Source organism: Pteropus vampyrus, unplaced genomic scaffold (genome assembly GCF_000151845.1).
Source record: "Pteropus vampyrus isolate Shadow unplaced genomic scaffold, Pvam_2.0 Scaffold79, whole genome shotgun sequence".
Classification (NCBI taxonomy): domain Eukaryota; kingdom Metazoa; phylum Chordata; class Mammalia; order Chiroptera; family Pteropodidae; genus Pteropus; species Pteropus vampyrus.
This window is the reverse complement of record NW_011888860.1, coordinates 4,465,454-4,477,476: the sequence shown is the minus strand read 5'-3', so window position 1 is coordinate 4,477,476 and position 12,023 is coordinate 4,465,454. Positions and strand designations below refer to the sequence as shown.

General features: G+C 36.4%; 1 protein-coding gene across 1 annotated transcript in view; it reads left to right on the top strand.

Moving 5' to 3' along the window:
- YIPF7 (Yip1 domain family member 7) overlaps positions 1 to 6,938 on the top strand; it is a 32,231-nt gene extending 25,293 nt beyond the window's left edge. Inside the window, exons 5-6 of the mRNA XM_023532243.1 lie at positions 3,350 to 3,531; positions 6,186 to 6,938. Coding sequence (XP_023388011.1) covers positions 3,350 to 3,531; positions 6,186 to 6,348 — 345 coding nt within the window. The 3' untranslated portion in view covers positions 6,349 to 6,938. The remainder of the gene's footprint in view (positions 1 to 3,349; positions 3,532 to 6,185) is intronic.
- The last annotated feature ends 5,085 nt before the right edge of the window (positions 6,939 to 12,023 follow it).

The window sequence follows — 12,023 nt, the reverse complement described above, 5'->3', positions numbered from 1 at the left end:
TGCTTTTCTTTTGCTGCTTTTAATAGTCTCTCCTTCTCTTTAATTTTATTGATGATGTGTCTTGGTGTGAGTCTATTTGTTTTCCTCTTATTTGGAACTCTGTGTGCTTCCTGGAAGTGTATGTCCATTTCCTTTGCCGGTTAAGGAAGTTTTTGTTTTTTTTTAATCATTATTTCTTCAAATAGCTTCTCAATCCTTTGCTCTCTCTCTTCTCCTGGTACCCCTATGGTGTGGATTTTAGTGCATTTGATGTCGTCCTGGAGGTCTCAAACTTTCCTCATTTTTTTGTTTTTATTCTTTTTTCTTGTTGCTATTCTGATTGGGTGTTTTCTGCTATCTTGTCTTCCAACTCACAGATTCAATCCTCTCCTTCATTTCTTCTATTGTTGATTCCTTCTAGGATACTTTTCACTTCAGTTATTGTATTCTTCATTTCTGATTGTTTTACAGTTTCCATATTCTTTTTTTTTATGCTTACTATCTCTCTGTTGAAGTCCTCACTGAGATCATCTATTCTCCCCCTATGTATATTGTACATCCTTATTACCAGTGCTTTGAACTCTGTCTCTAGTAGGTTGCTCGATTCCATTTTGTTTATTTCTTTCTGGGCTTTTCTCCCATTGTTTCATTTATGCCATGTTTTGTTTTGTTTTGTTTTTGTTTTTGTTTGTTTTCTCATTTTAGGTGCCCCTCTGTGTTCATTGTTATGTATTGAGAAGATTTGTTATGTCTCCCAGTCTTGCCAGGTGGCCTTATGCAGTAGTTGTCCTGTGTGGCCCAGTGATTCAGTCTCCCTGATCACCTTTGCCGGGGGTTTTGCGTATGTTCCTCATGTGTGGTTGTGTGTGTTCTTTTTTGTAGCTAATCCTTGATTGTTGTTAGCATGTCACAGGATGAGAATGACTCTTGGGTTGACTGCCTGTGGAGACTGGCCATGCCCAGAGAATATGAGCCGCTGTGTGGGGGCTGACCCCATGAAGTGGAATTCACTCCAGCAGGCTCATGTACCTATTGAGAACAACCTTTGGGTGTACTGATTATGCGGCTAGTTATGTGGTGCTTTGTTGTGGCCTGACGCTAGCCTCCACATGTGTTGGTTCTGGGGTCCTTGAGAGGGGCTCCTGTGTAGATCAAAGTCAATTGCTGCTTTTGATTGTTCACGATGCCCAGTAGGAGCTACAAAAAATCCATGAATGATTGCTGCCTGTGCTGGATCTGGAGGCAAGTGGGAGAGACCACATTGTGAGCCAAGGTTACTACCAGTACTGACCCTGGGATGGCTCAGCAAAAGGACCAGTGCACCTTAAAACCTGAGGCTGCCTGTCATTTGTTTGTAAGTCTCTGCAGCTTTAAGAATCTTTGGTTGGTATGGGCGTTGGATGAGGCAGGAACTCAGGGAGTCACCAGGGTAAAGTATATAGATTTCACCTGGCCAATACAGAATCAGGTTTTATTCTCATGCTGAATCTGAGGCTTCCTTTAAAAGGCTCAGGTTGTTGCAAGGCCAGCTGCTGCCTGTCTCTGACACCCAAGATCTGTTCATGAAATACTATAGCTTGGGAAGGAGTTTGTGGCCCACCACCAAAAGTCTCTCCTGGGATGCACTGGCCACTCACAGCTGCACAAGCTAAGGGCTGTTTGCTGTCGAAATTGTGTTCCAGCGAAAGCACAGGGTGGAGCTAGCTGCCTAGCAATGAGCCCACCATAGGCAATTTGTTGGTTAGGTGGTACAGGGTCTCAGGGAGGCATGGGGCGGAGCGAGCCAATTTTGTCGAGCCAATGCAGATTGCTGCCACTGTCTCCCGCAAAAGTCACAGATCATAGCGAGGCCAGCCATCATCTGCCTCTGGCTGGTAGACCCCAGTGATCCTCCCAAGAGACACTGCAGTTAGGGCTGGCACCAGTGGGCCGCTGCTAAAAGTCTTGCCTGTATTGTGCACGCTGCATGCGGGCAGCTTGAGCTCAGGGCTGTTGCCAGCCCAAAAAAGAGCAGGCCAGGGAAGGTGCTAGGTGGGGCTGGCTGCCTGGCAACGGGCCTGACAAAAGCAATTTGCGGATTGGGTGTTTGGGGTCTCAAGGAGACTAAGGTGAAGTGAGCTGATCTCACACTGCCAATACTACTTTAGAATTGGCCGAGTTGGGAAAAGGCTCAACCCAGGCCAGATGCCACCCATCTGCAAACTGCCCTGGAAGAGGGCCCAACAAAGAAGCAATGATGGATGTCCCTCAAGCCCTTGCTTTAGCACCAGACTACTCAGTCTCTTCCCATTTGTATTGCCCTCTTGAGTTGCTGACTATCCACAGGGTGAGTGTGTGTGAGCAAGTGAATCTGTGAGTGAGCCCTTTAAAAGGGAATGTGTGAGTTTTCAGATTCTTTCTGTCTTACTCAGACAGCCCAAATCCCCACTGATTTTTACAGTCAGTTTTTGTGGGAATTCTTCTTCCTGGGACTGGAACCCTGGGCTGGGGAACCCCTGTGTGAGGCTAGGATCCCTCGTTCCTTCAGGGAGCCTCTGCAGTTGCTCTCTCCTTCCTGGTGCTCAAACACCACACACAGGTGTGGGACCAGCCCACTTTGCATCTCCGCCCCTCCTACCAGTCTCAATATGGCTTTTCCTTTATAGGCTCAGATGTATGAGTTATGATCATCTAGGCTTCAGATGGTTCTCCAAGTCATTTGTTTTATAATTTGGTTATAATTTTAATGTGGTCATAGAAGAAGTCGAACCCTGCTTTTGCCTAGCCCTTTATCTTGACTGAAATTCCTTGATTTTTAAGGTTCCTTTCAGTTCTGTGATTTTTTTCTTCTCCATGGCTGTTTTCTGTGAAGTCATTATGTCTTAAAGAAAGAGATATTTATTTTATGATTAATTAAGGGAAATGGAAAATGTTATGATCATTTTAGTGTTCAAAACTGTCCAGCTATTTTCAATTCTTCTTCCTCTGCAGTTGGGGAAGTTGGTCACTACTAATTTTTTTGTCATGGTGTCCTTGGGCTATGCTAGCAAAATTCTCTCCTGCATTAGTCACAAGTTCTCATTGAATATCTTTTGTATTCTTATGGCTACTTTGTGAAATAATGCTAATGATGCTAATGGACACACTTAAAAAAGCACCTCAGTGATGCACTGCTCCATTGGGTGGGTTTACTCCACTTGGAAAACAGTAACAATTTCAAATTGTTTTGACATATTAGAGAAACATTCCACTTAATTTTTAATTGGATGAGATAATTCTGAGGTATGGATAATTATAATGATGAAAATATATTCAAAGCTGATGTATTGCAATTCTGATTTCCTCTTGATGTTTGTTTTGTATTCAAACTATTTTCTTCTCTTTGTTCCAGGCAGGAAAAGTTCAGTTTGGTTATGTGTATGGCATGAGTGCCATTGGCTGCCTAGGGATTTGCGCTTTACTAAACTTGATGAGCTCTTCAGGGGTGTCCTATGGCTGCGTGGCAAGTGTACTGGGTTACTGCCTACTGCCCATGGTCATCCTGTCCAGCTGTGCCATCTTCTTTTCACTGCAGTAAGTCTCTGTATGCACTAATTGACCCTACATGCACAATCATCACTAAGTCTTGCCATACCAGTGCAGCAGTTAACCTCTTTCAGATCGTTTTGGTAGTGGAATTGGGAAAACCAATGACTGTTAAAAGCCACATACAGATTCAGGAAAGTAGGTCAGTTTTGGTGCAGATGCTGTTCCTGTTTTGATGATTAAAAAAATTAAACCAAATAACCTTAAAAAATGGAAATTTGTAAGTTGTCACTTTCTTTAATATGAACTATTGTCATGGGTAATATAACAACTATAGAAAATTTACTTGTTTGATTTGGGAAGAGTAAATGCCTGGTGAATGCTAACAAGTTGCCTCAACTTTAAGACATTCTGTCTTCTAGGTGGGAAGCAACTGTTCTTTTTCAGCTGGGCTCCATGCAGTGCAAAAGCCCCAAGAACCCTGATGAAGATATTAACGCTTGAGAAATTTATGGCATATATGCTCAGTTAATATTTTTTTCTTTTTTTACTTCCTAGGAAGTTAGCATTTGTAATTCAAAGCTATTAATAAGGATCCAGTAGATATGTTTTTGTCAGGTACTTTCCCAGGGCATATGAATATCACAACCACTTTGGTTGGTGATAAACAAGTAATTACATAATCCTTTGTCACCTACTCTGCTCTAAAATAATTAGAAATAAACACTTGCCATCAGTGCTGATTCTTCCATATCCAAAGGAGACTCAATTTGCATTTTTTTATTGGATGATGTACATTTTAGGTTATTAACCCTACATTGGATATTATGTAAGAATTTACCAATGCCAAAGATAGACATTTTTAAAAAGCCTTTAATATTTTTACTTGAATATATTTTATATAATTTTTTCATAGCATTACTAAGAATGCTCTTTTGTTTTAATATGGTCTCATTTTTAAAGTAACATTCTTGAGAATAATTTAGAGCAAACTTTTGTTTTATCAGCGAGTATTCTTCAACATTTAAAAAAGAGAAATACAACAGAAAATGGATACCTAGAATGTATAAATACAGTGTAAGTAAACTAAGTCTTATCCATGAAAAACTTTCATCCTTTGTATATCATATTCCTCAGCAAGCTGTTCTACTTACTATGTTGTTTGTTACCAACATTTGACAAGTTAATACAGAGCTCAGTTCTAGGACTTCTATTTTTTTCAAATGCTTTTGCCAAAGAATACTATAATTATTTACCATTTAAAAATTCTAAGTTTTAAATGTTATTTCCAGCAAATTTGGGGCATTTTAAATGACTATGCATTATTAGAAGAAAATAAAAACTAAAACTCTTGGATTTTGAGAATCATCAGAAATCTGAACCTTTTTCATTAGATTTTCATTCTGAAATTTTGAGGGATGATTTAGAATCCTTTAAATTATATGAAAGAGGAATAAACTATCTCACCCCTAAGACCATTACACTGAAATTGACCTTTTGAGCATATTAGTACATCATTCAAATTAATCGCATATAATTTTATAATTTTGTTGATGAAAACATATAAATTAAATCACTCTAGAAATTATTTCTGATATTAATTAAACCAATGAATATAATATTTATTAGAGTGCTTTTTAAATATTTTTATTTATTTATAATCTAAGGCATTATAAGCTATATTGTACAGTTTTTCATTTGTTTTGCTTTGGTTAAATTATTATAAGTAGGTATTCCTGTCATTGTCACAAATAGTTAACACAATGTTCGACTTCAGATTTAACCAGGATCAAGTGAGGCAGTATAGTTTAATAGTGAAAAGAACTGTGTGCTAGGAGTTAGGAGATTCTGACCTAATGCCCATTTTACTATGCAATTTTTGTCAAGTCACTCCATTGCTTTATAGCTGGCAACTAGATATATTCCAAGACCTCTCCTAACTCTTATGTAATATTTTCCTAAGTAATATATTCAGTTTGCATGTAAGAAAAGAAATTCACTCTTTCCACCTACACCTCCTATTTTACTCCCAAGGTAGCTAGACTTAATTACGTTACTTCCCCATTTCTTCTTAAAGAATTGCCTCCACAGTTACTTCTTGAAGGCACCAATTTGAACAAATCTATTTCAGTATTCTAAAAAATCAACATGTACACATACAAAAGGAATCTTTAGTGGTGAAGTGGGAGGCAACACATATATGTGCCTTTCCATGTGTTCCCTACTCGAACTGTGTAGGCTCAAGACAAAAACCTGGGAAGTGGACTTGGGAGCAGTGGGGACTAGGCATCCCACTAGAATGCAAGTCCAGCTATCTTTCGGCCCATATCTTGGGTAAATTTAGGAAAAAAGTATTGAAGGAAAATATCTGTATCTATAAAAGAAGTTTCTAAAGATAGTTTATATAAAAGAATTTCAGGAGTTGTGACTTGAATGTTGACATATGAGAGTAACTACAGGTGAATTCTCTTTCTATTAATTCGAGTTTTACCTAAGCATGAACTATTTAACCTCTGAGGGTGAATTTGACTCAAATATTTTCTAACTGGTGAAGGCCTTTGAGTTCATATGATTCCTCACCCTCATTTTACAAATGGAGAAAGTAGTTATAAATACTGTATAAGCACATTTCAGAGGCAGCTCTGATCCAAATATCTTTTTCTCCTGATGTAAGGTAATCATCTCTTTTGTCTTTGCTATAGGGGCACAGTTGGAACTGTGTCAGCACTGATCATCATTGGCTGGTGTAGTCTCTCAGCTTCCAAAATCTTCATTTCAGCCTTGGACATGGAAGGACAACAGCTTCTCATTGCCTATCCTTGTGCCTTACTTTATGGACTTTTTGCCCTCCTAACTGTTTTCTGAAGAGTATTGGAGATGGAGTTACAAGATTTTATTTGTTTGCTGTTCAGATTATCCTGGAAATGTATTAGCGTTCAAATTCAATAATACGATTTCTGTTTTATTGCTATTGAGAGAATAACAGCAGAAAGAGAAAATAGCACTTAAGGCTAATACTTTAATAGCATGCTTGGTTTGAATGATGTTTTACTTTTCAGTTTGGTGCCTTAAACAGTTAAACATACTTTAAAATAAAAGGGATAAAACTGTATTAATTGACCCCGCTTTTCTCAATAGATGTATTTCTTAGGAAGTGTAAGTGAGTAAAATCATATGCTGACTGGATGCATAATTAGCTTTACAAGATAACTTCATGGTAGCTTAAGCTGTATGCACATGGTTCAAGTCACACTGTCCAATACCTTTGGAAAATTGCAGTAGTGCCTTATATAGGGTTTTATTTACCTGAGATTCAAATAACCTCCTGTCTTTCAATTCACTTACTTTAGCAACTGTTCTTTGGTCTTATTTGGACAATGCATTAACTCACCACATTTTTAAGCCCTCACTTCCTTCTTACTTGGTTTAGATGCCATGGTCCATTGCAATAATTTCTCCTCAGCATATATCCTCAGTAACCTTACCATTTAATCCCTAAATAGATAAATGTGACTAGAGGAAATCCCACTTTTTTTCACTTTAATTGTAGTACTCTATCTTAAATGACTCCTCAGTACTGCCTTTTGAATCCTAATACATTACTCTGCTAAATTTGCTTTCACACATTCTAAGATAATTATGTTACACCATTTCTTCACTGCTCAAATCTCCAATATTTCTCTCTTATTTCTCACTGTTGGTTAATGACTTTTCTTCTTATTTTATTGAAAAATAAAAACATCTAGAAGAAAAACATTCCATAGTCCTACCACAAGATCTACCAACCTACATGTATCTTTATAATACATATACATGTATCTTTATAATACATATATACACACATACATACATATATGATTTGCATTCCCTTTTGTCACTGTCTCTTCTCCCCTCCAAAGCCAGCCCTTCCACATGCATAACCGTTGTTTTCCTTGTGACCTATTATTCATATCAGCACATAAACATGTTTCAATATCTCCTATCTTAAAATAAAAATCTTTTGATTCAACATCACTCTCTAGTTATGGTCCATTTCTCTGTAGCAAAAATCAAAGAAATTGTCTATTGTTTCCGCCTCCACTTTATATCACCCATTCTTTTTCTTACAGTCCAGTCAAGATATCATCACCTTATTCACCAAGACCATCTCTGTCAAGTCAGCAACAGCTTCCATATCTTGCCAAATCCAATGACCAATTCTTATTCATTTTATTTGAACTCTCAGAGGTATTTGATTACCCTTCTCACTAATTTCCTCCAGCCCTTGTGCTGAATGAAGCATTTACTTTTTCACTAGGCTTTTGAAGCATCATCACACATTATTTGTTGTTGTTTTTTTTTCCCCTTTTTTTCCTTACCTCACTAGTGAATTGTTTTCAGTCTCCTCTTCTTAACCTCAAATATCTTTTTGATCGATACTCACTTGCTAGATGAGCTCATTTAATTGCATACCTTTAAAATCTAATGACTCCCAAATTTCCATCTCCCATCTAACACTCTCCCCTGAGCTCTTAACATATATATTCAACTTATATGCACAACAAAGTGTGGAAAGTGCTAGTTAAGAGAAGACCTTGCCTATATGGTCTGACCATGATTGCCTTCCTGACCTCATCTCCTTTCTTTCTTTCACTCGCTCACTAATTTTATTGCCACTTCTGAACCACCAACCACCAAGTTTATCCACCTCAGTATCTTTTTACTATTCAATCTGCTTGAAACATTCTTCTTCCAAATCTTTTGTATTAGTTCTGTGTTTGTATTTTACCTTCTTAGAGAGGCTCTCATTTACTATTTTTTTTTCTAAAATAGTGTTCCTACCCACTTTGCTCTGTTTATTCCATTACCTTATTCCCCAAATAGCTCTTACAATTACCTAAAATTATATTATTAACTTTTTTGCTTTCTATCTATAAACACTTTGAGGCCAGAGATCCCTTGTCTATATGCAAAAGTTCCTGACAGAGAATAGAAGATTAATACGTATTTATCAAATGAATGAATAAATAAATAAAATTATGATTGAGTATCTATCATTGTGGTAAACAAGACGACCAAGGCTGTAGTCCTAATAAAAACTGCATTCAGAAAAATAGACAAAAAACAAGTAAATAATAAGTAAATAAGACAATTACAGAAGTATGAAAAGAATGCTAAGGTACAAGTGTGTAGAAAAAAATACAGAACAGTAGTAAATGGTAGGTTTCTGTAGTTCACAACAATTAATGAACCTGTTAATTAAACAGTGAGTTTTCTTAAGTTCTTGCTCTTTCTGTTTGGACTGAAATGGTCTTACTGACCCATCATTTAAGAGAGATAAAGCAAGAATTCTGTTTATTGTAGTGATTATAATATTATCCTATTTCTTAGAGATATACTTACTTTATAGACTTAATATTTTACCTTTTAGAAAGTGCTTTTACTAAAAATAAGTTGCAGGTAAAAATTGCTCTAAATTCTGGATATTGGTTGAGGTTTTTCTATACATGAAAACAGACATACCCAAAAAAGTTTTGATTTTTTTTTTACTATAAAAATTATAACATTGGCATAAAAATTCTACTAAACAAAATACTAAATATTTTGTAACAGTAATAAATAAGAATAAATTATATTTAATAGTATCTAATGGCAGAATTATGAATTATCTAAGAATTAATGTAAAATAAACATAGATAATTGTTATGAAAATATTATAGGCACTTTTTAAGACTTCAATATGTGGATAGATATACTATATCCCAGGATGAGAACATTAGACTTTGTAAAAGAATCTCCCCAAAATAAATGTATGGTTTAATAGAATTTCAATTAAAATTCTAGGAATGTATTTTCTTAGAAGTTGGCAAAGTGATTTTAAGGTTTATCTGAAGAAAATAAGAATATATGTAATTGAAAAATTTAAAGCAATCTAAAAATTATTATAATGAGCAGTGAGTTATATCAATTATTGTTCATCTCTATGGTACAGGGCTTCCGTATCCTCTTACTTGAATGCTAAGTGACTACATGAAAATATTTTGGAAAAATAATAACATGAGAAAATGCATATATTAAATTTTCATAATTTTGATATTTATCAAAAACTTCTTATGAGTTGACTTAGATACTTTTACATTATTAACTCACTCAATCCTTACAATAACTCTATGAAGTATTCTTATTACTGCCATTTTATAGATGAGGCTACTGAATGACAGAGAGGCTAAATCACTTTCCCAAAGTTATTCAGCCAATAATTAGGATTTGAATCCAGAAAGCTTGATTTCAGAGTCCATAACCACAATATAACATTGCCTGTTACTGAGCTAACAACTTCATTACATCTTTATGGCCATCAACATTTCTACTATTTATTCCACTCAGGTTTATCCTTGCCCCTTGAACTTGGCCAATACTAGATAGAGACAAAGTCCTTAACCTGCTAGGGAATAATAATACAGTAAGAAGATAAAAGAAGAATCTAGAATGTCTAACAGGATTAAAGTGGTACTTGTATTACTCCTGGTCCATTTCTGAACTCTAGTTAAAATAAGTTATGCATATTTAAATCCAGTTAGCATTTGTTTAGAAATATCTCACAAAATATAGCCCTCTTTCTTCATTCCAAGTAGTGTATGTGTTATTTGAATTTGTATTAATGGAGATATTTTCTTTGATAATAAATGGTGAACTTTATTTTTGGTCAGTAGGGTATGTTACAGAACAAATGATAAAGTTAAAGGAAGCACGTTTAGGGTATACAACTAGAAGTGTATCTTTTTGGTTTAATAAACTCTGGCAAAAATTTTACTTTCTCTTTTCCCCAATGCTTTCAACTTCCTTTATCCGAGAATGTAACAGTTTCTTGTTTGTTTGTTTGTTTGTTTGTTTGTTTTTTACTTTTCTGTCTTTACTGGGTGGATGAAAGGTACAGATTATGGGCTAAGGGTAAATGGTACATTTGGAGTCAAGAGATGGCCTTCATTTCTACAGGAATGATTGGGGACATGTGCTGAAAATAAAAGTCCTGAATTACTCAGACTCAAATGCCCCAGTTCACAACAGTTTAACTAGGCCAGTGGCCTTTGCAACAAGTAGAAAACCAGAGCTTTTCTACTCTGCTCTGGTTCCCAGTTAAAATGACAAATGTAAAACCACATTGACAATCTCTGCTCCTCTTCTTTCAGAACATTGTAGGTTTTATTCTGTTTTTCAGTGACATAATCAAAGATCTATATGCAAATCATATTTTTATTTCTTAGTGAAAGCCTAGAATATTTTTAAATGAGTGTTCTGAGACCCAAATTTCTGTAGGTAGAGGGAAGGGAGGGTTTTCACACCACCAAGAAGCAATTCATGGATGCCAGCAGGGTATCTGAAAATTCAACTCAATTCAGATACTCTCTGCCCAGAGATAGCGCCATTTTCCACAGGTTTAGGGTTCAGTCAGTTCTACAGGATTGTGTCCTCACCCCTCAAACCTTCAACCCTCCCACTGAAAATGTCAGCTGAAAATGTCAGTTGTTACCTGTAATTCTGACCCTGACTGACTGGCTATAAATCAGAGGTTCCTACGACCCCTCCTTGGATTCAATTAATTTTCTAAAGCAGCTTACAAAACTCAAAGTGTTTTATTTACTGGATTACCTGTTTATTATAAAAGATACAGATGAACATCCAGATGAAAATATATAAGGCAAGATGGTACAGGGCTTCCGTATCCTCTCCTAGTGCACCTCTTACCCCAATTCTCCACATGTTCGCCAACCTGGAAGCTCTCTGAATGCAGTCTTTTTGGGTTTTATGGAAGCTTCATTACATAGGCATGAAAGATTAAACTGGCCATTAGTGATTGATTCAACCACCCCCTTTCCTCGCTAGAAGTAAAGGAGGGTGTGGGACTGAAAGTTTTAACCTTCTAATTACGCTGATGAATCTCCTGGCAACCAGCTGCCATCCTTAGGTGAGGTCCAAAGGTCACCCATTAACATAACAAAACACTTTTATTGCTCTCATCACACAGGAAATTCCAAGGGTGTTAGCTCTGTGCCAGAAATGGGGACTAAAATCAAATACGTATTTATTATAAATCACAATGTTATAATTTCTTTAAGTTTAAAAAGCCAACCAAGCTATAGCACAGAGAATCTATAATGTTGGTGACTAAATATACTTTAAAAAAAGATTTTTTAAAGAGAAGGTAGCATTCATGGGCTTTTACATTGCTCGTTAGCCACACAAAGTGGTGAAAATTTTATGAACAAGTGTTACCAAAATCAAGGGGTTCATTTTGCCTGTATGCATCAATAACCAAAAAAGATATGGACAGAAGTTTGAAGCAAAAAAAGTAGGTCTATTTAAGTGTGGGTCCCAGGCCTAGCTGGTCCCAGGTCTGGCTGTGATCCAGGCTCGCAGCTAAGAATAGGACCCTGGGTTTAGAATGTTACATTAGTGTAGTAGGGCGCCTGCGCCTAAAATATGTAAACATAATTCAGCTTATTGTATCACGCATGTGTGGCTGGATGCCACTATTGTACTCTGATATATGTGGAGCCATG